The sequence below is a fragment of the Manacus candei genome, unplaced genomic scaffold (assembly GCF_025592945.1).
Source record: "Manacus candei isolate 608988 ecotype Guabito, Panama unplaced genomic scaffold, ASM2559294v1 h1tg000070l, whole genome shotgun sequence".
Lineage (NCBI taxonomy): Eukaryota > Metazoa > Chordata > Aves > Passeriformes > Pipridae > Manacus > Manacus candei.
Window position 1 is genome coordinate 1757415 of NW_026138118.1, and position 23381 is coordinate 1780795.

The 23381-nt window shown below is 58.3% G+C and overlaps 5 protein-coding genes and 1 long non-coding RNA gene across 8 annotated transcripts in view; 2 read left to right on the forward strand and 4 right to left on the reverse strand.

Annotated features, from left to right (window-relative positions):
• GPATCH3 (G-patch domain containing 3) overlaps window positions 1–19042 on the reverse strand; it is a 200690-nt gene extending 181648 nt beyond the window's left edge. The window contains exons 1-7 of one of the 2 annotated variants that reach the window (XR_007907670.1): window positions 18669–19042; window positions 18014–18429; window positions 16653–16827; window positions 15750–15809; window positions 15357–15478; window positions 15046–15173; window positions 14146–14426 (exon numbers count right to left, since the gene is read on the reverse strand). Coding sequence is in view for 1 of the 2 variants with exons in the window: in XM_051807192.1 (XP_051663152.1) it covers window positions 14207–14426; window positions 15046–15173; window positions 15357–15478; window positions 15750–15809; window positions 16653–16827; window positions 18014–18429; window positions 18669–19002 (1455 nt within the window). In the remaining variant the exon portion in view is untranslated. Of the gene's footprint in view, window positions 1–14032; window positions 14427–15045; window positions 15174–15356; window positions 15479–15749; window positions 15810–16652; window positions 16828–18013; window positions 18430–18668 lie in introns of those variants that run through there. The other variant, XM_051807192.1, reaches the window with a different exon arrangement.
• Window positions 1–23381, reverse strand: part of UBXN11 (UBX domain protein 11) — a 283062-nt gene that overhangs the window by 234315 nt on the left and 25366 nt on the right. The gene's annotated exons all lie outside the window — the stretch shown is intronic.
• SFN (stratifin) lies at window positions 1919–3438 on the forward strand. The gene is given in 2 exon segments (XM_051807221.1): window positions 1919–1945; window positions 1947–3438. Coding segments are annotated over 2 exon segments (972 nt in total). The 3' UTR covers window positions 2892–3438.
• GPN2 (GPN-loop GTPase 2) lies at window positions 7762–13030 on the reverse strand. Of its 2 annotated transcripts, XM_051807224.1 has the most exons (6): window positions 12983–13030; window positions 12119–12570; window positions 10051–10207; window positions 9610–9770; window positions 8837–8967; window positions 7762–8361 (listed from the first exon to the last, which is right to left on the reverse strand). In XM_051807224.1, the coding sequence occupies exons 2-6, from the start codon at window positions 12533–12535 to the stop codon at window positions 8289–8291; spliced, it is 939 nt and encodes a 312-aa protein (XP_051663184.1). In that variant the 5' UTR covers window positions 12536–12570; window positions 12983–13030; the 3' UTR covers window positions 7762–8288. The 2 variants fall into 2 exon arrangements, with proteins under 2 accessions (XP_051663184.1, XP_051663183.1); XM_051807223.1 differs by lacking the exon at window positions 12983–13030 and having other exon boundaries at window positions 12119–12765.
• LOC127479816 (uncharacterized) lies at window positions 19183–20503 on the forward strand. Its single transcript, XR_007907672.1, has 3 exons — window positions 19183–19310; window positions 19741–19968; window positions 20373–20503. It is a non-coding gene; the product is annotated as an uncharacterized LOC127479816 (long non-coding RNA).
• On the reverse strand, window positions 20020–22718 carry NR0B2 (nuclear receptor subfamily 0 group B member 2). Its single transcript, XM_051807233.1, has 2 exons — window positions 21967–22718; window positions 20020–21385 (listed from the first exon to the last, which is right to left on the reverse strand). The coding sequence occupies exons 1-2, from the start codon at window positions 22490–22492 to the stop codon at window positions 21123–21125; spliced, it is 789 nt and encodes a 262-aa protein (XP_051663193.1). The 5' UTR covers window positions 22493–22718; the 3' UTR covers window positions 20020–21122.

The window sequence follows — 23381 nt, forward strand, 5'->3', positions numbered from 1 at the left end:
GAACCGGTAGAGCAGAGTGTTCCTGCAGCCTCCTCTCAGCCCGGCACAGCCAAAATTTGGCAGCAGCTCAGCCCCTCTGGCAGATGCCATATCCGAGGCTGAACCATCCACACCCCACACGTGTCCTGCTGGGGAAGGGGGATCCCGCCGGGGTCTCCCCATGGAGCCCTCTCAGAGCCCAAATTCAGGCAGGGCAGGGCAGGACCATCCCAAGGGCCGGAAGCCCCATCTGGCATCGAGTCCTTCACTGGGGCTGGGGGCTGCAGACCCCAACCACGTACGGCTTTGCTGCCCTAAAGGGTGTGAGCTCAGACCGACCCACCCAGGCATTGCTGCCTCATGGTTTTCCAAGGAAAGGAGATGGATTTTAGAGGGCTGGGTACATTGTGGTGTCTGTTTGGCTCCAGCCCCTCCATGGGAGGGGGGTTGTGCCTGGTGGAAGCTCTTGGAGGGCCTCTCTGGGTCTGCCTTGTCCACTGGGTAGAGGGTGGGAGACGGGCCATGGTCTCCTGTGTGCCCATTCCTCTGGGAGACACCTTTTCCCGACTCAGTGGGGTGGAACCTGCTCCCACAGGATCACTCTGACCTGGGGAAGGAGCTCTAATTGCTGGTGAGGTGCTGCATGTGACACTGAGAGGGGGACACAGGGGGGCTGGAGGAGCTGGACACCCTCACCTGCCACGTGAGCCCCTTGATGGGCAGAGGTACCCCAGATGCCCCAAACCCACCATATGCCCGGGGGCTTGGCCAGGAGGGGTTGAACAGCCCCAAATCCCACTTTCTGGGGTGGGGAGGGAGCAGTGTGAAGGCTGGGAGTGTTTTCCTGGGCTGCAAGCGGTTGGGAAAAGCATCCTCGGGTCTTTCTCGTGTCCTCCATCCCCAGAATCCACCTGAGCGAGGAACGGGGTGTGTGTTGGGGGGGGGGGATGACTGGGCGCTGCCGGCCGGGCTGTTCGCAGGGAGGAGTCAAGCAGCGAGTCAGGCTGATTAAAAAAAATCACACCCCTCCTTTTTGCCTTGGCCCGGAGCCGCCGGGCGCCCGCCCCACCCTGCCCTTCCCGCACGCTCCCGCACGCAGATAAGGCCGGGTTTGGGCAGGGAGCGGGGCCCGGGCTGTGCCAGAGCCCGGCGTGTGGCAACAAGCTCGAGCGGGACGAGAGTGAAACTCAGCGCAAGGCGCAGCACTGATCCTAATCGGGGCTCGACCGAGCTGCCACCGCGGCCCAGCGCCCACGGGCAGCGTGGAAAAACCTTAAACGTTTTATAAAACCGAACCCCAAAACTCTGCGACGACAGCTTGAGGGATGGCAAAAGTCCCTGCTGGGGACGGTGGGACGGGGAAACGCAGCCCTGGGATGGAGGTGGGCACAGGGTTGGTGGGGATGGGGGTCTCCTCGCTCCCGGCCGGAGCCGGGCTCGCTCCAGCGGCAGAAGGTGATTTGGGGGGGCCGGGTGGTCCCGCTGTGCTCAGAGGCGCCTGGGAGAGGTGCGGAGCTCTCTCTGCCTCGGTTTCCCCACCTGTGGGAATAAATACCTGCCCGTCAAGCCCTCGCAATTACCAGCGAGTTAATCACCATATTAAAAACGACAGTGATATGATTTTTTTTGGTGGTGGGGGGAGGAAGAAATCATTTTTACGAGCGGACACACCCCGTGGCCCATTTCTCCGGGGTGGGGGGGGTGGGAAGACTCGAACGCTGCCGTGTTTCTGTGTATCCCCCCCAAAACGATAACCCACCGGCTGCCGCCCTTCCGAGCCCTTTCAGCAGCGGGATGGGCGTTCCCTGGGGTGGGCGTTGGCTGTGGGGAGGCCCTCGGGGCATCCACGGGTGCTGCACCCACCGAGGACCCACGGGGAGGGCAGGGCGTTGGCCGGGCCCCCCCTCGCCCCCTCCCCAGCGCCCGCCGCCCGCGGGCGATGATTCACCGCGATTTTCCTTTTAAGGGCCGGGCTCGGCGGGGAGGAAGCAGAGGAGGAGGAGGAGGAGGAGGACACTCCTTGGACCTGGCTGGCTCCTCCTGCTCTCGCTCGAGGCTCCGACGCGCAGCCAAAAGCGAATCCCGGCGGCAGGGCTCGGCAGAGGCTCCGACGGCTCCCGGCCCTGCTCCTCCTCGCCCAAAGCGTCCGGCCCTGCGCCCGCGTCCCAGCCATGGCAAGAAACCACCAAGTGCAGAAGGCCAAGCTGGCCGAGCAGGCTGAGCGCTATGAGGACATGGCAGACTTCATGAAGGCCGTGGTGGAGCACGGGGACGAGCTGTCCAACGAGGAGCGCAACCTCCTCTCGGTGGCCTACAAGAACGTGGTGGGCTGCCAGCGCTCGGCCTGGAGGGTCATCTCCAGCATCGAGCACAAAACCGAGGAGGGCGACGACAAGGCGCAGCTGGTGAACGAGTATCGGGAGAAGGTGGAGCGGGAGCTGAACGGCGTCTGCAACAACGTCCTGGCCTTGCTGGACAAGTATCTCATCAAGAAGGCGAGCGACCCTGAGAGCAAGGTCTTCTACCTGAAGATGAAGGGCGACTACTTCCGATACCTGGCCGAGGTGGCCACCGGGGACGACCGCAAGAAGACGATAGAGAACGCCCAGGAAGCCTACCAAGAGGCCATGGACATCAGCAAAAAGGAGATGCAGCCCACGAACCCCATCCGCCTGGGGCTGGCCCTCAACTTCTCCGTGTTCCACTACGAGATCGCCAACGCCCCCGAGCAGGCCATCTCCCTGGCCAAGACCACCTTCGACGAGGCCATGGGGGACCTGCACACGCTCAGCGAAGACTCCTACAAGGACAGCACCCTCATCATGCAGCTGCTCAGGGACAACCTCACGCTATGGACAGCCGAGTGCGCCGGGGAAGACGGCGGCGAGGCTGGAGAAGAGCCCAAGAACTGAACGGCCCCCGCCGAGCTGGGGACAGGCCCCCACCTGCCCCCCCCTCCAGTCCCTTCGGCATCTCTTCTGTGGCTTTTCCTTTGTTGTTTTTTTTTTTTCTTTTTTTTCTTTTTTTTTTTTTTTTTTTTTTTGTTGTCGTTGTTGTTGTTGGTTTTTTGGAGGGGGAAGGAGTCTCAGCTCCTCCACGGCCCCCCTCCCCCTCGCCAAGCCTGGATGCCGGGAGTGGGGGTGGTTTTGGCGTGGCCTCCCTCCTCCCTCTCCCTCATCCTCTGCTCTGGGGAGGGGGAAAGGAGGGAGAGAGGGTGCCTCCGTTCTGGAGGGCTGCCAGCCCCCCTGCTATTTAACAATTTTTGGGGAGGGGGTGTCCAGCCTGGCATGTGCCAGCTTCAAACCCCCTGTCCCGAAGGGCTGGAGCAGCACCAGGAGGAGGTGAGGGGCCGGGACGGCGCAAGGGGGGGTCCGGGCAGCTCCCTCCCATTCTGGGAGGGGGGTCTCATGTTGCCAAAGCCTCTGTGGGTCTCCAATAAACCGTCTCCTGCACTCCTGCCTCTAGTCTGCCTCGTCTCTCCCTGCACACGTGTCCAGGCAGCTCCTGCTGCCGCCGGGCATCCGCCTCCCCTCCCATCCCACCAGGGTGGGGGAGCAGTCGGGTGGGCCTCCAAAATCGGCTGCTCTCGATCCCCCACCCAGCCCCACAGTGGGGTCTTGGGGTGCCCAGCAAACCCCATTCCTTGGCAAGCCTTGGAAAGGCTTGGGGGGGTCTCTGCATCCACCAGACAAGGGGTCTGCCAGCCCCACCCGGAGCTGGCTGCTCCAAGGGGTGCTCCGAGGTCCCTGACCCCGCAGTGGGATGTCCCACCCCCTTGGTACAAACCCCAAAGCCCGTCACTGACACCCCTGGGTGGGTCCTCCCCCACCGGCTCCTCTGAGTTCCGAGGAGGAAGATCCACAAACAGCCACATCGTCAGCGACACGGGGACAGCCCTGGGGTGTCACAAGGGTGGGGACGTCCCCGTCAAGGTCCAGACGTGCTGGGGCAGGTGAAAGCTCAGCAATCCTGGCCCTGGCACGAGGCCACGGCAGAGGGCGCAGCTCCCCCCCCCCCCTTCCCCCGCCGACAGCACGTTCCAACACGAAAAATAATTACAATAAAATACAGTCACGGCACCCTGGGCTATGAGCTCATCAGATCCAGCAGGGCTGGGCAGGAGCCGGCCTTTGATGGGAAGCACCGGGATGCCGGGAGGAAACGCGCCGTGACTCAGGTTCAGCGGGAGCCCCGAAGTGGGGATGTGGGGGACATGCCAGTCCCAAGCCCTGGCATGGCCAAAGCACAGCTCAGGGGGTGCCAGGAGCCCCTGGGCAAGGGGGAAACTGAGGCATGGCCAGGGAAGTGACCAGGGAAGACACCCCAGGGAAGTGAAGGAATTATGGGGTATCCAGGGAGCAAGGGACCGGCCTGGGATGTAATGAGTTTTGCCAGGGCTCTGCCATGGGAGAGCACTGGCTGCTGTGGGAGGTTGGGCTGCTCAAAGCAGAACCTGTTCGCCCTGGATGGGACATTTCACCTGGAGCAGAGACCAGCAGAGGGGATTAACCCCTGTGAGCCCCCCCACACCTTGCCCACCCCCTAGTCCCCTCCCCAACCCCACTGTGACCCCCCGTGGTTTGGTGTCACCTTGGCCCCTCCAAGGGCTGCCTCAGTGGCTCTGGCAGGTCCTGTTTTCTCCCCAGGTCCCGGCTGAGCTGGGGAACCCTGGCACTGTTGGGGCTGGTCCGGGTGGGGGAGGCCAGTGAGGGGCCCCAACACTCCCAGCCCCAAGTGCTCCCAGGCTGGGAACCAGCCCCAGACCTGTAATTATCCAAACCGGGGCAGCCGACGGGAAAAACGAGCCGAGGGCTCGTGCTGGCCCTTGACCCGCCGGCCTGGGGACACCAGCAGCCCAGACTGGTTAGACTGGAGCACGGCAAGGTGGGAGCTGGGGGGTGCTGGTGCTTGAGAAGGGGATTTACTGGGGGTTTATGTCCATCCCCGCTGCTTTTCGGGGCCACGGGTTCCCGCTGGCTTCCCAGGAGTTAACTGATTTCAACAGCTCCCGAAATTGCAGCGTGGCTGGGCCGTGTAGGAGGAGGATGCTCCCAGCCGGTCCAGCAGCTTTTCCAGGCTGGGAGGGAGGCCCTGGATCCTCAGGACAGCTCCCATGAAAGGTTTGAGCTGCTGGGGAGAGCGGAGTGTTCCCTGGGGTCCTCCTGGGCCCCCCTGTTTCATGCAAGGTGATGGGACCCAGATGGAAAAAGCAGGGGAGGCGTTGGAACCCCAATCTCTGTCCCTGTCCCGTGGCTGTGGAATGCTCTCGGCATCCCTGACACCGTGCAAGGAGGGGCACCCAGAAAAGCTTTCAAATATATGAGTTTTAGTGTCTTTACCACCAGTAAGCAAAGGGTCATGGGGCCAGGGAGTGTCCCCCACCCTCCCAGCAGGGTCCTGGCACAGCCCCATACACAGGGACCAGTAGTCATGGGGAAAAGAACACCAAAGCAGGATTCTGAGGGCATGTGGGGGATGCTACACCCCAGCCCTGCCACCTGCAAAGGCTCTGCCCATCCTGAGTGGGGACTGCAGAACCCACAGCCAGGCCTGTCCTTGTCCCCAGCTCTCCCAACCTCCCCACAGGGCTTTGTGCCCGAGGCTGGGGCTGGCTGGCTCCTGGCTGAGCCTCCTCCCTGATGACCATCACCCTGGCCTCAGGGCAGTGATGGGCAGCCTCCTGCCAGGCTGACACCAGATGCCTGCTCTGGAGGCTTTGGGATTTTTGGTGAGGCTTTTTATCCCCCCCCAGAAAGCACCACTTGATGGGGAAATTCAGTCTCTGAGCAGGAACCCCATAATGGAGCCAGGACTGGGGCTGGAAGATGGAGGGAGGGGACACAGCAAACCCCAGTTTGGTGGCTGTGATTGAAACCCAAACCCCTTCATCCCAAAAAACCACACCCTGCCAACCCACCACGGTCAGGGTGGGCTCGGCCTGTCCCAGCACCAGGCTTGGAGGGGTTGGGGCAGGTAGGGCCAACTCAGCAGAAAGATGGGTACCCCCCCACCATGCCAGGGTTGTGCCTCAGTTGGGGTGACTAATCCCAGCCCTTGGCCCCAGCCAGTTGCTCAATGGGAGTGACAGGAGCCAAAGTGTCACCTCCCTGAGCCCCGGGAGCCTCCCAGTGTCTGTCCCCTCCCAGTGTGGGGACATGTGGATGCAGGACCTGCCTGGATTTCACACCAGGGTCTCCAGCCTTCCCTGTCTCCTGCTGAGCCATCCTCCATGCCACCCTGACCAGGAGCAGTCCCCACTGGGCTGTGGGTCTCAATTCAGCCCCTGATTCAGCTGTAAAAAGCTCTTTAGTGCAAAAACGTTGCATTTTTGAGGCTGCAGAGCTCTTCTAGACCTCAGCACTTAGAGGACACAACCGAGGTTCCCTGAGCTGAGCGGTTTCCATCTCCTTTGATTCCCATTTTCTCCAGCACTGTCAAGGCTGAGTCTGCAGATATCCAGGGTATTCAAATAAAAAAAAAAACACCAAAAAGCCACAAAAGCTTTGATGGCTCTTGTGTAACATGGCCTGACCTGACCATACCCTTTTAAGCCACCAAATCTCTCAAAGCCATGAAAAAGCCACCATAAAATTAATATTTTTATGATCACGTCTCCCATCCCTTCACAGAGCTCCAAAAGACCAGGATGAGGCCACAAGCCACAGGGTGAGGATGGAATTTCAGCTCAGTTATGGTTACATTGGCTTCCAGACCTTCAGCACTGAAATGCTGGGTTCCAGCCAGGAATACCCAGGGAAGTCTCTGGGCTCTTGGGAAGAGTTGAGGCACCGGCAGCAGACAGGGATTTGACTTTAATATGTGAAATATCAGTGCAGTGTTTCATTGGAAATGGGTCTGCTTAAAGCACAAACGTGTGTCTTCACCCTCCTCCCCCTGAGCTCTTCCTTTTCTCCAAATCCTGACCAAAAAGCTGGGAGATGCAGGAAAAATGAATTTTAATTCTCTGCCCAGCTGCCCAAGACCCCATTTACATCGAGATCCGTTGAAGATCCAGTCTGCAATCCCTCTGCCAAGGGCCAAACCATCCTGGGAAAAAAGTCTTGTTGTATTTTATGCAAGATCTTGGGCAAGAGGCAATGCTGAGTCTGCACATGGAGCTGGGATCGGGAGTGTCACCCGCTCCCATCCCATGTGGAGCTGCCAGGAGGCACCTGGAGGCTCCTTGGTGTGGACACCTCACTTTTCACCCCCCAGCCCTCCAGATCCATCTCCCAGCTGCTGCCTGCAGCGGGAATCAGGGCAGGTGGCACACAAGGTTGGGAGCTGCTGCCGTCACCATTGGGAGCTACAGCAGGACAGCAAGAGGGAATTACATGGGAAGGAGGGGAAGCCCCAGGATTTGGGATGTGAAGAAAGCAAGCCCAGAAAAAAACAAGGTGGATGAGGACACACAAGGCAGCTGCTGGGAAAGGCCCTACATGCAAACCATGAGCTGAGTCACACAGGGGCTTTCTTAATCAAAAGCCTCCAAGAGCCGAGCTGGCAGTTTGTGCTCCGTGCGCCCCAACCTCCAGCCTCTGGATCACTCCTGGATCACCAGGAGTGACCTGCTTTCCTGTCCCACAGTCCTCACTCCCTCCAGCAAACGCTGAGCCTGTTCTCAGGCAGATCAGAGAGGAGCAGGACACGGCCAGCACACGGAGCTGCCGCGCACACAACGCGCCCGCTGCCGCGACGTTCCCACCCGAGGCTCTTTAGCCTCGGGCTCTGCAGCTCTCTTGGGTTTATTTATTCAGGTTCAGCAAACTCCCAAGATGAAAGTGAGGCGAAGGAGTTCTTTTATTAAGAAAGAGTCCATCATTATTTCCAAGAAAAAGAAAAACAAACATCTTTCTGTCCTTGAGACGGAGCGGAGGCGTCTCCGCCTGGATGCTCCCCGGAGCACGAGGCCCGTGCACGTTCCTCCTGCAGCAAACCCACAACTTGTGTCTCAAGTCCCTCTGAAGATGAGGCAGCTACAACTGATTTTTCTTTCTCTGGATCTGTCTTGGTCATGATGGGGAAGAGGAGACTTTATCTCTCTTCTTTTCCTTGCTTTTCCTTCTCCAGCTCAGTCTCTCTGTTCCTAAGGAAAGACCCGGCTCATCCCACCTTCAGCCACCTCCTTTCTCCCAAATTTCTGCTCTGTGCAGCAAGGCAGAAGCCTGGGAAGTCAAACCCACCCAGAGAGGGAGTCCAGCAGCCAGACTATGTCTGGAAGGGCTTTCACTTGCTCTGAGTCACAGCTTAAGCTCCTGGTAGGAAAAAAGGAGAGGTGTCAAAACAGAGAGGAGCCATGGAAGGGTGTGTCACAGATCCATCACCTCTTCTTCCACGGCTTTGTCCTGAGATTGCACATACTTCTCCTGCACTGCAAGGGTGCTGATAACGCAGTAATTAAGGAAAACAAGGGGCTGGGCTCAAACACTCCCTTCTGCAAGGAGCTCTGAACGTTCTCAGTGAGGAACCAGCCCCACATTAGCCCCAAGGCTGGCAGGAAGATGCAGGGCTGGCAGCAGCAGGAATCACCTGAGTTATTTCTGGCTCTGCCTGATCCCAGACCTGACAAGTACAGGGGAATCAATTGTATGATTTGGAAGACAGGGAATGAACCCATCCAAGGGAGTGTGAGGGAGGGGAAAGTTGTGAAAAGATTCCTGACACAGTCCCAGGATCAATTAACAACAACTGTGGTGGTTTTGGGGTGGACAAGTGTCTGCCACAGGCTGGGCTCAGCATGACCCACTCCCCACACGTGTATCACCCACCAGGAGACATTACAAACAACTTGGGCCTGCAAATTCCAGCCTCTCCCTCCCAGGGAAGGAGAAATTAAACTCAGCACCAGAGAGGATACGAAGAGAAGTGGAAATCAGCTCCCACTGCTGCTGACATCAGAGCTTCCAGGCTCCTGTGCTCCTGGTCTCCGAAGGAGTAGCCGTTGGCTTTGTCCACTGCCTGCATCACCTGCCGCATGCTCTCCTTGTCCTGGAAGGCAGTGACATGGCACACTGGGAATCTGGGCCTTTCCCAGAGGCATGAGCTCATGGTGGGCTTTACATGGGTTTTCTCCAAGCCTCTGGGCCACCCACACGGGCCCCGGGGACACTGGCAGAGCCCCCGAGCCCTGGGGACATGGGACAAACAGGGACACCCGTGGTACAGGCCAGGCTGACACCTCCACCCTCTCCCTCCTTTCATCACCTTGTCCCAGCCCATTTGCCTCTGTTGACACTTCTGCCAACTCCCTGATTAACCACCACATTTCCAGCCCTTCCTCCCCAATTTATTCCTCTCAATCTTCTAATTATTCAGTGCTCCCTAATTTGACGACCTTCTAGGTAACACTTTGCCCAGGTTTGAAATGCAGCTGCAGAAGGGCTGGAAGAAGGGGGAGCCTGAACTCCCCACCCCAGGACACAAGGCCCAGGTAGCCCCAAGCTCATCAGCCTTTCCTCTTCCTTTGGCTGCCACGGATCATTTACAAGTCTGGGTGTGTTTCCCTGTTTTCCATCCCTGAGTCTGTTCACAGCTGAGGCTTTCAGCCCTTGTGGCTCTGAGCAGACACAAACAAGGTGCTACACGTCCAGCCACACATCCAAGGCTCCCTGTTCCCTCCTGCTGCATCACCTGGACGTTGAGGGGGACAAAGGACACCAGGCTGTAGTCCTCAATCACCTCCACCAGCTTCTCGTTGAGGCGGCGGTAATTCCTGAAGAAGGGATCGGAGGCCAAATGATCAACCAGGTAAGAGAGATCCAGGACCTCGGTGTAATAATCCAGGTTGAAAGCTGCAGGGAAACAAGGCAATTTTTAAGTGGAAGAGCACAAGTTTCCCCACCATCACTGAGGTTTACACCAGTTTCCCCAGCCACTCCCATTCCCAAACAGGCAATCTGCACCTGGTCAATCCACATCCCTCAAATTCCTGGAAGTGTCCAAGGCCAGGTTGGATGGAGCTCTGAGCAACCTGGTCTAGTGGAAGGTGACCCTGCCCATGGCTTTAAGGGTATGAGCTCTAAGGTCCCTTCCAAACCCAAACCATCCCGTGATTCCATGGAATTCTCTTACCCAGCTTCCCGTACTGCTCGATCAGGTCCATCTTGGAGAGGATGTTGACGTGGGGCAGCTCCACGTGCAGCATGGTGGAGAGGGAGGTGCAGAGCACAGAGATGAACTTCCCAGGGTCTGTGCAGTAGTGGGAATCCACCAGATGCACTGCAGCCAGCTGGGAAGCAAAGGCACGAAGGGACACAAAGGTCAGACCCGTGACAAAACCATCCACTTGCTTTAGGGATGGTCGGGGAGTGGCAACAGGACAATCTGTTCAGACCTGACTGCACCACGTAGGGAAAGCTACCACCTACCTTCTACCTCCTGCACAGGAAAACCAGAATCAGAGAACCATGGAAGGGTTTGGGTTGGAAGGAACCTTAAAGCTCCTCTCATTCCAATGCAGGGACACCTTCCACCAGCCCAAGTTGCTCCAAGCCCTGTCCAAACTGGCCTTGGACATTTCCAGGGATGGGGCAGCCACAGCTTCTCTGGGCAACCTGTGCCAGGGCCTCACCTCCCTCACAGCCAAGAATTCCTCCCCAGTATCCCATCTAACCCTGCCCTCTGGCACTGGGAAGCCATTCCCACTTTTCCTGTCACTCCAGGCCTTTGTCCGAAGTCCCTCTTCAGCTCTCCTGGAGCCCCTTTAGGCACTGGAAGGGGCTCCAAGGTCTCCCCAGAGCCTTCTCTTCTCCAGGCTGAACATATTCATAAATCCACATATATAAAAGTGTATATTGTCCCATTCCCACCCAAGGACCACCACGGATTCAGGACCCAGGGAAGGGCTGTCAGGAGGCTTTATGGGGTGTTGAGCTCCACCACCAACACCCAAACCTGCAGCTGCTTTCCCTTTCCCCAGGGTTTCTCTCTTTGCAGCTGAAGTTTCCCCACTTGCCTGAACTCTGCAGAATTTTTGGGGTAACAGCTGGGTTTAATTCTCCTACTGAACAGCACAACTGCCTCCAGATTTCCACCTTCCCCACAGGACTGCTCAGGCCATGGCACACTCAGGAGCAGTAACTGTAGCATGCCACGTTCTGCTGGGAGAGCCAACTGCGGTCTGCACTAATAATTAATAATTACACTAATGAACAGTTCGATTCCCTGTGTTTTGTGCTGCTGTAACAATGTGGTCCCAGACCTCTGGAAGTCACTCCAAGCCAGGGCTCTGAGGCTGAGCGTGGCTGAGTCACAGCAGAGCTTCTGCAGCAAAAACCAGCCCAGGTGTGAGCACCCGGGAGAGCAGCAAAACAGCAGCACAAATGTCTTATTTTAGCAACCCCAATTTCACATCCATTTATTCCAATGAAAATAACCTCTAATGTGCAGATTCCCAGTGACATTCTCAGGCAAATGAACCTGCCCTTCTTGCTCTCACACTGCACAGGGTTTGCACATTCATGGTTTGGCCCCGATGCAAAGCAAACGCCGCGTCAGCAGGTTCCCTGGGCTGTGGGACTGTTCTCACCTGCACGGCCTCATCTGCATCTCCCATTGTGCAAGGAGGCCCAGAGCACGTCCCACGGGGTGCAGGCAGGGCAGGCAGGGCCTGGGATGTCACCTGGGTTCCTCACAGGGCAGGGCAAGAAGGGTCCCAGCACACATCGACCTCCCTGCCTGGATAAAACACATACACTGTGGGGATGACCCTGGAGCACAGCAAGTGCTTGTCCCATCCCTGGAAGTGTCCAAGGCCAGGTTGGAGCAACCTGGTCTAGTGGAAGGTGTCCCTGCCCATGGCAGAGGGTGGAACTGGATGGGCTTTAAGGTCCCTTCCAACCCAAACCATTCTGTGATTCTGTAATAAGTGTGAGGAAAGAATCCATATTTCTGCCCATAATCCCACTGCTTTAAAAGCCCTGACAAGCCACTGTTTTGCCAATCCTTTGGAGAATAAAATACGACAAAATTAGGACAAAATTCCCCTCCTTCCCTAATAAAGCCATTTCTCAGGAAAGGCCAAAAAACTCCTGAAGAAAACAGCCATTAGTCCCCACGATGCCCATGGGATGTGAAGCCTCACATGGGCGCCAATCACCCACCCCAAACCCCCTGCAGAGCCCCGGAATTCCAAAAATACCCTGAAATTCCACTTGGCCAGGTGGGCGAAGACGTTCTTCAGGGAGTTGTGGTGCGTGTAGAGCTCCACCTGCCCGGGGCAGTCAAAGAGGACATAGTGCCCCTTGAGCCCTTCCAGCTTCTCCTGCAGCCAGTCCACGTTGGTCTCCAGGTACTCCATGCAGTAGAGGAGGCCCCCGTTGGGGCCCAGCCCGAGGCTGCCCATGACGTCGGGCAGGGTGACGAGCTGGCCGATGTCCAGCTCGCAGGGGCAGGGCAGCGCCTCGTTGGCAGGGTCCAGGTTCACCACGGACACCCTGCGCCCGATCTGCGTCAGGAATTCCCTCATGGCGTGGCAGTAGGTGGTTTTCCCGGAGCCTGGTGGCCCGATGACCACCTGGCCGAAGGCCACCGAGTGGCCCCTGCTGCCCTCAGACATGGTGGGTCATGTCCTCCTCCTGCTGCTGCTGCTGGCTGGGAGAAGGGGGAAAAAATCCCATTTACTGCTTAATCTGCGTTTGTAGGGATGTGATCCGCAGGGATTCCCACCCAGGCAGAGGGTGGATGTTACAGCTGCCTCCTGTCACTTCTTGCTCTGAGCCCCACAGTGGGGTGGATGACACCCTGGTACCCCCCACTCTGAAAACGACACTGGCCCTTTATCCCCACATCCCCCTTTATCCTCTTCACCCCCTGTGCCCCCGTGTTTCCCTTTCCCCCACGGGGCCTCTCTTCTTCCCTACGCCCCTCCCTCCCCTCACACCCCCCCGTCTCCCCCTCACCTCCGCCCCTTGCCCCGCTCCCTTTCACCCCTCATACCCCCTCCCCAACCCCGGTATCCCGATATTCCCTCCCCAACCCCGGTTTTTCCCGGTAGGCCGCTCACCGCCCGCCGGTGCCCCCCGCGCCGGGTCCGGGTGGCCGCGGCCCCAGAGCGCCGCGTTCCGGGTGCGGAGCGGCCGCCGCCCCCACAGCGCCCCCTGGCGGTCGGACGGACTCGAAGCCGGGACCCCGAATCGGGGTTTGGGGGTCGCGGGTTCGAGTCCCGGCGCCGGCAAAACCCCACCCCCGTGGTTTTCTCTTCCCGAGAGAATCACAGAATCAACTCGGTTGGAAAAGACCTCTGGGATCATCGAGTCAGACCTGTGACCCAACCTCCCCATGGCACTAAGAGCCACGTCGAGTCTTTCCTTGAACACCTCCAGGGAACGGTGATTCCACCAGCTCCCTGAGCAGCCCATTCCAAGATCTAATCACCCTTTCTGCAAGGAAATTCTTCTTAATGTCCAAGCTAAACTTCTCCTGGTGCAGCTTAAGACTGTGTCCTCTCATCCTATCACTAGGTGCTGGGAGAAGAGGCCAACCCTCACCTGGCTACAACAGACGGTAAAGGTGAAATTCCTCCCTGACACAGCAATATCCTTAAGGAAAGCACAGGAGGCCTGGCCTTCACCCATTCCCACTTAACCCTGCAGCCCTGGGTCACTGTGCTGAAGGCTCTCCCCTCTCCAGAGTGCCTGTGTCAGGAAAACAGGGCAGAGCAGGTTGGGAAGCCGTGGAAGGAGCGCCCGCTACGCCCGCCCGGCCACGGGGGAAACGCCTCCCGCAGAATTCCTTGGAGGCTGCCAGGACAAGCCTTTCATCCCGGCGAGTTTCTCCCGGGAGTGTGGGATCGCCACGCCCAGGCAACGCGGAGCTGTGGCCAGCAGGGAGCTGTTGGCAGGACAGTTACGGAGCCACGGCCGGCCCTGCCTGTACTTGTCATTCCCCGGGTCTCAGGCAGCCCTGGACTACGAGTTCTGGCTTTTTAGGCTCCCTGAGCACTCAGGTTTGCTTGATCTCAGCACTAATGTCAGTTTTAAACCCCCACCCAGAAATGCAACCCCCAGTTCCCACTGAAGAAACAACACTATTTCCTCTCATCTGAATTGTTCAACTAGGAGGGAAGAAAAAACCCCTCGCTGAGGCAATTTTTATTACAAAATCTTTCTAAAATAAACCAAAAAATTTTCTACAAATAAATTAAAAAATATAAACACTCTGCTCCACCCCCGAGACCAGGAGCCAGCCTGGATTGGGGAGCAGATCCCAAGGCTGTGGCAGTCCCTGCTCAGTGGGACTGGGACCTGAGGCTGCCCAGGGCAGGGTGGGACGCCCGGACAAAGGCCATGTCCTGCCTGTACTTCATGGCAGTGGGGGGCTGGCGCCGGAGCAGCTGGTCCCCCATGTCCTGGGGCTCAGGGTCGTCATAGATGGTGGAGATGAGGATGGGATTGTCCCTCCGGGGCTTCTTCCCCTTGAGGAAGGTTGGCAGCTTCTCCCCGTGGTACCTGGAGGGAAGCAGGAAAGGTTTGGTTGGAGGTTGGTGAGGCAGCCAGGCAACCCTGTGCTTCCCTGATCATTTCCTTCACATGATCATGGAATCAGGGGATGGTTTGGGTTGGAAGGGACATCTTCCACTAGACCAGGTTGCTCCAACCTGGCCTTGGACTCTTCCAGGGATGGGGCAGCCACAGCTTCTCTGGGCAACCTGTGACAGTGATGCAGGGAAGATATGGACCAATATGGATTCCTGTGCTATTCCTGGCTGCTCTAGAACAAGAGTCAGCCCTCATGGTCAAACACAGCACCCCACAAAGCCTCCAGAAACCCCACAGGGCAGGTAGGGGTGGGGACCCTCAGTCCTTCCTCTGTGTCTCTGCTGCAGGACCCTGCACATGGTTCCAGTCCTGCTCTAACTCCACAGTCTCCACTAAGGAGCCCTGGACTGTCAGGAAGAGGAGTGTATTTAGCTCTGGAGAGCTGTGGCTGCCCCAGCTGTGCAGGGAAAGGCAGATTCCTGGGACAGCCTTCCAGTTCTGGTTCCCACTCTGCTCCAGTCACTCAGCTGCTGGGGGTGTAGAGAGCCCAGGCAGAGCTCTGAGCACAGGCTGGCACTTGGGTACTTACCCCAGCCCCCTTTTGCATCTGGGGTTTTGACCCTCGTTATCCAGAGCTTCAGCCATCCCAGAGTTGCTGCTCCCCAGGCCCAGGCCCTCTGTCCAGCCCTGCTGCTCCAGCACCTTCCTGCCAAAGCCCTGAGAGGAGGGGAAAACATCACACAAACATCCTTTGTTGGACAAAGCCCAACCTCATCTTCCCAGAGCTTTCTGCCCCCTCCCCACATCCAAGGCCTCTCCTCCCCCTAATCCACATCCTCTGGGCACCATCACCACCCCAGCCCTTCCTGCCCTGCCCCTGAGCTGGTGTCCAGAGCTCACCTTGGTGTATCTCTCGAAGGTTCCAATCTGCTGCCCTGACACAGACCCCTCCTCCAACCCATCCCGGAGCCGCTGCTCCAGCCACATCTGCACCGAGTCCCGAGCATCCTTATCACCTCCATCTAGGGAGAAAGAAGCCAGAGTCAGGGCAGCACAGCTCAGGGGAGCTGTACAGCTCTGTCACTTCCCCCAGAGCACCAGGCAGAGGAGGCAGAACCTGTTCTTTTTGGCAACTCTCACCGCCAGACCAGAAAAACACTGTTTCAAGTTCAGTGACGTCTTGGACGCTTTCAAAGGATGACAGAGGCAAAGAGCTCCCCAGATTCTGCAGGGTCAGAATTTCCCAGCCTCCCTGGTCTCCTCAGGATGGGGGGGGGGGTTCAGCTCTGATACCTTTGTCATAGTAGATGCTCATGTCCACGTCCCAGTCGTCCTCTGTCTGCTCGTCAAAGTCTGCCAAGAGAAGGAAAGGAGCAGTTTTGGTGAAGTCTGACACACAAGAGCTGTTTGTTGGTAGTCCAGCTCCCTGTTTTCTCTAACAAAATGGGAAGGAATCACAGAATCATTAAGGTTGGAAAAGACCTCCAAAATCTTCAGGTCCACCCTGTGCCTAATCCCCACCTTGTCCCCCAGCCCAGAGCACTGAGTGCCACGTCCAGTCATTCCTTGGACACCTCTAGGGATGGGGACTCCACCACCTCCCTGGGCAGCCCCTTCCAATGTCTGACAGCCCTTTCAGTGAAGATATTTTCCCCAAAATCCAACATGAACCTCCCCTGGCACAACTTAAAGCCATTTTCTCTCCTCCTGTCCCTCGTTCCCTGGGAGCAGAGCTCGACCCCCCCCTGGCTCCCCCCTCCTGCCAGGGAGTTGCAGAAAGCAAGAAGGTCCCCCCTGAGCCTCCTTTTCTCCAGGTTGAGCCTCCCCAGCTCCCTCAGCTGCTCCAGCCCCTTTTCCAGCTCCACTCCCTTCTCTGGACATTCTCCAGCCCTTCAATGTCTCTCTTGCAGTGAGGGCCCAGAATGGGGTGCAGCATTTGAGGTGGTGCCTCAGCAGTGCCCAGCACTGAAATGGCATTAGAGACTCCCCAAATCCCAGTGCCCACAGAAGAGGCAGAGGCAGCACCACTGGGGTCTCTGGTGACTGGATTGTGATCAACTTGCCAGTTTTGTGACCAAGGGAAGATTAAAAAGTGATGGCAAGATGCCAGTGGCTGCAGCTGAGCCAGACTTTGCAGGGGGTTAAACCTGCTCCTGGGGGTTGGTGGGGGCTCAGTGACACAAACACCAACATTACCTCCGTTCTCCTCCTGCCAGAACTGGGCATCTGTGTAGAACACGAGGCCAGAGCCTCCTTTCTCCCACTTGAGCTCGATCTCCTCCTCGAAGAGCCGCTCCTCCACACGGCCCTGCTTGGTCACGTCCTCGTGCAGGGCCTCGTGCCGCTCCCACTCCTCACAGGTGTCATTGTCCTGCAGGGGAGGTAGCACAGGGTGGGTGACACCAGCACAGCCCCCTCCCTGCCCCCTGACCCCATCCCAACACCCTCCCTGCGGAACAGCCCCGCTGACAGAGCTGGTCCCAGCCTGCAGCTCTCAGGCCCCGACACGACGGGTGCGGATGAGCTCATTCCTTGACTAATGCCACTTCCAGAGTCAGCACTGAGAAATCCCACACCTCACACCCACTGCAGGGATGCCCATTTAAGGAGCAGGTGTGCTGGACCTGGAGTCAGCACTAAGCGACGAATTAATTCCACTCCAGTTGATCCCTAAGGAGATTGTGTGGGTTTCCCGGGAAGCAGCTCGCTGGCACAGGCACAGGGCAGGCTGACAGCTCCACTGCTGCCTGCCCAGCTCTGGGCACAGCCCTTCCAGGGCAGGAACAGCCAAAAGAACGGCTGGAGATCCAGGAAACAGCCTGTGAGAAACAGCTGGAGGAGTCTGTTTAGTCTGGAGAAGGAAAAGCTGAATAAAAGGAGGGAACAAAGCGCCCTCTGTGCCCGCTGTTGCCAGGAAAAACTAATGGGGTGGAACTGCAGCAAAGATTTGGCATCTGAGTTAGTTCTGGTAGAGGAAAGAACGGGAATGGCTTGCCTGGGGATCTGTAATGACAGAGGTTTGGGAGAACAGGCCAGACAGGCGTCTGCCAGGCAGGGATGGCTCCACAGAGCCTGCCCTGCCCAGGGCTCCAGGAGCCTTTGTCACAAAGGCCATTTTCCTCACAGTGACTAAACTTCAGTCCCAGGAGCATTCGAGGTCAGCCATTTGTGCAGCTCTGCATGTCCTTTTCCAGCACACAAACATGGCCCTGAGCCTCTGGTCACCTCATTTGTAGGCAAAGCAGAGCTGGGCCAATCTGCCAGGGTCTGCTCTGCAGCATCAGCTCCTTGGGCCAAACCCCCTGGGCTCAACTCCCACCAGAGCCTTTGGGATAAATCTTGACCAAACCCTTTATGCCCAACCCTTACAACCACCTTGCTCTGGACAAGCAGTTTTTGGGGGGTTCATGCCCCCACTGCCCATGCAGTGAACAATTCTATTTTAACATCATTTTTTTAGACATGTAATTTTTACAATACAGTCAAAGATTAAAATTGAGCTCTGCATGCCCTCCTAGCTCTGCTGGGCTTGGATAGTGCTGGAATATTCCACTTACATCATCTGAGTGAGACTCCTCTTCCTCCTGCTGCCTCTCCTCCTCCTCCTCGGGCCCAGCTGGGTGAGTCACCCCCGGGGCTGGCTCTGGCCCCTCTCCCTCGGTGATCTCATCCCCTGCAGCCGTGTAAACTCCTCCTTCCTCCACCACTGTCTCAGTGTCCTGGTATTCAAAGGGCACATTCCCATACCTCCGGGATGAGCCAGTCTTTGGGAAATCCAGCTGCAGCTTCTTGATAATCCGGGGAGGCAGCCGGCAGGCCCGGATCAGCTCCAGGAACACGCTCAGGGGGGTGCCCACGTTCCCAAAAGGCATGAAGGAGGGGGGGTTGAACTCGGGCAGGCGCTTCAGCTCCGCCTCTGTCACAGATTCCCCGGCAGCCGTCTGGTCCTGGCTGCTGGGAGACGCCTCTGAGCCTGGAAAAGAGAAGGAATGTTTGGGGGGAGGCCCACAAGCCACCTGAGAGGGGTAAAACAGGGCCCTCTGGAGCACTTGGGGGATAAGCAGGGCCCAAACGGGCTCTTCTCGCCTCATAGTAAATTTAAAGCACTAAGGAAGCTCCATAAGGGGTGTTAACCCTTCAAGCTTGGCTGCAGAGTGTCGGTCCGAGTCCCCCCCAGGCCCGCTACCGGCCCTCCCCGGTACCCGCCCGTACCTGTCGCGGGACTCAGGCGGACCCTGCGGATGAGGCAGCGGCCGGGCAGCGCGGCCCCGCCGGGCCCGACCCAGCGCTTCCCCGAGTACATGCGGACGAAGCGGCGGGCGCGGCCGGGCCTCACCGACACCAGGCACGAGCAGGTGCGCGGCCCCGCCGCCGCCGGCGGGCGCTCGGGACGGTGGCGGTAGTGGAAGCAGAGGAAGCCGCCGGCCTCCAGGAACTGGCTGAAGTAGGCGCGGAGGTGCGCGGAGCGGAGCGCGGCGGGGATGCCGCTGACCAGGCAGTACCGGGCCGGGCCGCCATCGCCGCCGCTGCCGCTGGGCGCCGCCATCTTGGGGCGACGGCGCGGGCGCGGGAGGATGACGTCAGGGGTGGGAGGGAGAGAGGGCGCCGCCTGGTGGACGGAGAGCGCGGTGCGGGCGGGGGGGCCGGGGGGGAGCGCGGGGGGTGTCGCAGGTTCTGGGGACACAGAGAGACCCTGGGGGGGTCACAGGACATGGCGACAGAGAGAACCTGGCAGGGTTCTCAGCTCCCAGGGGTCTCAGGGTGTCACAGGCCTTCAGGACACAAAGAGCCTGGGGTGGGTCACAGGCCCTTGGGGGGGGGGCACAGACCTTGGGGACAGAGAGAACCCAATGGGTGGGTGTCACAGGCCCTGGGGACAGAGAGACCCTGGGGGAGTCACAGGCCTTTGGGGTATCACAGGATCTGGGAACAGAAAGACCCTGCGAGATGTTCATGGGATCTGGAGAGAGAGAGAACCTGGGGGGGTCACAGGCCCTGGGGAGGGACAGAGGGCAGGGGGACAGAGAGACCCCAATGGGAGGGGGGAGTCACAGGCTCTGGGATGGCCAGACCCCAGTGCGTGTTGGGGGGGTGCTTACCAGGCCCTGGGGGTAGCAGGGGGTGGCCAGGCCCCAGGGTGGGTCACAAACCCCGGGGGTTTCAGGGCATGGGGGCCATCCAGCCCCCCACGCTGTGTAGCCCCTGGGGGGCTGGTGCCCCTGTCCCAGGGCTGTTGGGTGTCCCGTGCTCAGTGACTCACCGGGACTCATCCCATGACTCACAGCCTCCCTCCCCACGGAAAAGGGCCGTCATGGGGCTGAGATCACCCCAGGAGCAGCGGCGGAGGTGGAGGCACAGGCTGACACTGCAGTTTTCCGGGCTGCTGGAGAAGATTCCGGCTGTTTCCGTGGCACGGGGAGGCTCCGGGCAGCTCTACCTGACACCTCACCCGTGCCAGCCGTGGAAAATGGGATGGGGTTTGTGCCTGTTGGCAGCAGAGGGGAGCGTCCAGGTGAGTCAGAGCATCCACCTCCGACACCACTGAGAGACCCTGGGAGAGGCTCAACACCTGGAGAAAGGTGCAGCTTTCCAGGGGGATTTGCCCCTGGAAATTTCTGTGTGCTGGGAGCACCGAGGGGTTTTACATCAAACAGCTCCCACTGACACCATTTGACCTGTATTTGCATTGCCAGGTGGATTTTTATGAAAAATCCTTTTCCTTCCACTGTATTTCCATGCCAGGCCTGCAGCAGATTTTTCTTACCCCCCCCGCCCCCAAATTCAACACCACCTCTAAAAAGTCACCACTGTTGTTCCAAAACGTCAAGCATTTTATTAAAAAAATAATTTATTGCATCTTATATACAAACCACATGAATGTTCACTTATAAAATACTGACACCTCACCTGTTGAAGGCAGGAGGAGCGAGTTTTCCAGGTGTGCACCTGGCTCTGACTCCAGGGAGGGATGTTTGGATCGACCACTAAACCAGCTCCGCTCGTTTCCACGGCGTTCCCAGCTCAGGGTTCACTTATCACACAAACAGGTAAGCCCAGAGCCCAAAATGAGGTGCAGCAGGTTTAGGTGCTCTTAGTCCTGTTGTATTTTATGGAATTAGGGAGGAAAGATGTAATCTAAGGGAAAGAGGGTGAGTCTGGACGCCCTGTGGGATTTAACACTCTGGCTTTTCCCCCTGAAGGTATTCCCTGAGTGTTTCTAAGATTTCAAGCACAACAGGCAGACCCAGACCTAATTCCACAATGTTTGCACTGTGTAAGTGATCCCACTGAGGCCATCAAACAGCACGGGATCGAGCTGTCAGCTGAGGACAGCCCTCAGTGCTCGGAGTTAACAGCAAAATGCACAATGATTTCACAGGGGGAAAACTGGGATCAGGCTCTACCAGAGCTCACAGGCAGGGGGGAACAGGGAACAGGGAAGGAAACCCCTCACACTCCACGAAACCCCACACACTCCATGAAATGGAGGCCAGCAGGAGCTGCTGTAAACATCTGCTGAGCCGGAGCTGCTTCTGCACGGATCCTCCAGCCTCAGCCCTAACGAAACACGCAGTTCCCAAAGAGTCCGGAGCGCTTTTCTCCCTAAATCCCCTCTCCTGGATCTGCTGTGGATCCTGGCAAGGTGTGGGGAGCATCCTGGTGTGCTCAGCAGGGCACACACAGCCCCGGAGCCTCGTAGAGCATCTCCACCAGCAGCTCCGCGATGTCGGCGTCGCCGATGACGGGCCGGAAGAACAGATCCGTGATGAGGGTGGGGGGGATGGATTTTAAGGAGGAGGCGACCAGTAAAATGTGGGAGAAGCGTCCCTGGTCATCGGGGTGCAGCGGCTGCACGACCTCCTGGAGGGCTCGCTGGGCCTCCCGCTGCAGGCTCTCGATGTAGAGGGAAACCCTCAGCCCGGGGATGTCTGTGAGGGAGAGGAGGGGAAGGTGGGGATGAAGCAAGATGGAAGACAGCTCCAGGTTTCCCCTACTCCCACCCTTCCCTATTTCTCAGCAGGGCACACTAATGGGATGTAGACAGTGCTGCTGAGATGTGGCTATTCCAGGGATGCTGTGTGAGGGAGGAAAAGCAGTTAACTGGGAAAATCAAGTAAAGGAACCTGGGGTTTGCTGTCTACAGGGCAGGCAAAGTCCTCTGGCTTTTACCACTACATTTGACATCCCTCCACCCTGCTTCCCAGTGCATTTGGGAATGACCAGAATTAGGAAGAAGGTGACCAACCCTCTCTGCTCTGACACCTGCCCAGCTCTGAGCAGCTCCAAGCCAAGAGGTCTATGTTTGCCCAGGGAGCTGGTGGAGTCCCCATCCCTGGAGGTGTTCAAGGAATGACTGGATGTGGCACTCAGTGCTCTGGTCTAGTTGACAAGGGGGTGATCACAGGCTGGACTCGATGATCTTGGAGGCCTTCTCCACCCTCAGTGATTCTGTGATTCAGTGTTCAGCTGCCAGTTCCAGCCGGCAGAGCCACGAGGGCCTGGCACTCACCTGGATTGAAGAGGATAGCTCCCTTCAGATAGGCATATTCCTTGGGGCTCAGATCCAGGCTCCAGAAGGTGTTGAGGCAGCACTGCAGCCGCTGCACTGCAGCCAGTGTGGGCTGTGTCCTCTCAGGCTCCTGCCCTTTGCTTTGCCCGCTGAGGAGGATCTTCTTGAGCATGCTGGGGGCCGGCGCCTCCATCACCTCGAAGGTCACCATCTCCTGCACCAGCCCCAGCAGGAAGAGGGGCACCCAGCAGCTATCCAGCAGCAGGAGCTGGTCCTCCTTCGGCAGCAGGTAGAAGGAAGGGAGGTTTTTCATGAAGCTGATGGTTTTGACCAGCACGTCGGAGGCCGCCTGGCAGGTGACGTGTGGCGTGCGCAGCCGGACGGTGCGGCGCTGGTGGCACAGGCAGCGCTGCCGGGCCCGCCCGGGGTGCAGGTTCTGGCTGAGGAGGGTGTAGAGGATGGCAGTGTTCTTATCCTTGCTGTGGCACTGGCACCTCTCGCACTCCATGCCCACGCTGGTGCTCATAGCTGAGCCGGGTCCTCGGCGAAACTCCCGTAAAACCCCTCCTTAAATCTCCGTCCTCCCAGCTCTGCCAGCCCTGTGGCTGCTCCAGCCAGCTCTTATAAGGCTTGGTCACCACTGAAACACCCCTCCACAGCCTTGACCGCCCTGATTAAGCCGCCCTCATTAAAAAAAAAACCACCCAACCAGCCCCGCTGTCCCTGGGCTGATTGGCCGGGGGCAAATGAGTTCCCAGTGCTGCGTCAACAGCCGTTTTCTCAATGAATCGCCGGGGAGGGGGGGACGGCGGGGTTGGGCCGTTATCAGGATTACCCAAACAGGATAAACAGAGTCATTAGCCCAGGCTGTACCATGGCACCAAGGCCCCTGAGCTGTCGTGGGGCGGGTGTCGCTGCCAGGACCTCACAGACAAACAAAGGGCGCTCGTCTGGGCCCTGGAGTTCAACGGCCCGGCCTTGGCAGGAGCAACCTGGAAGTCGTGTTATCAGCGGCTGGTTTTGCCCGGCCTTGCTCGGGAGGCTCCTGTTGTGGTTGGGAGGAAGAGGAACCTGGTGAAGTGCCCAGGAAGGGCCACGGGTGTTGTCTGTTGGGCTGGAGAAGGGCAAATGCCCCCATTTGCAGCATGAGAGAAAAGGGAGGAAAAAAGGGCAGAATTCTTACATTCTCCCAGTGGAAAAGGACCTGGGAGAGCTGGTCAGCAGCGGCTGAACATGAGCCCAGGTGGGCAAGAAGGCCAAGGGCACCTGGCTTGTACCAGCCATGGTGTGGCCACAGGACCAGAGCAGTGACTGTCCCTCTGTGCTGGGCACTGCTGAGGCACTTCCAGGGTGAGGATTCCTGCGGGGGACAGGGGGAACCTTTGAGGGAGGATGAGGAGGGAGAACCTCCCCTC

What these genes read in the sequence shown, in the direction of transcription:
- GPN2 (XM_051807224.1), bottom strand. Translation starts at nt 12,535, where the DNA reads ATGTCTGAGGGCAGCAGGGGCCACTCGGTGGCCTTCGGCCAGGTGGTC. An exon ending in TGGCCAAGTGGAATTTCAGG is followed by an intron (nt 10,208 to 12,118) that starts GTATTTTTGGAA and finishes TTTGCTTCCCAG; the next exon opens with CTGGCTGCAGTGCATCTGGT. An exon ending in GCTGATTTCCACTTCTCTTC is followed by an intron (nt 8,362 to 8,836) that starts GTATCCTCTCTG and finishes CTGCGTTATCAG; the next exon opens with CACCCTTGCAGTGCAGGAGA.
- NR0B2 (XM_051807233.1), bottom strand. Translation starts at nt 22,492, where the DNA reads ATGAGCACCAGCGTGGGCATGGAGTGCGAGAGGTGCCAGTGCCACAGC. An exon ending in AGCTATCCTCTTCAATCCAG is followed by an intron (nt 21,386 to 21,966) that starts GTGAGTGCCAGG and finishes TCTCCCTCACAG; the next exon opens with ACATCCCCGGGCTGAGGGTT.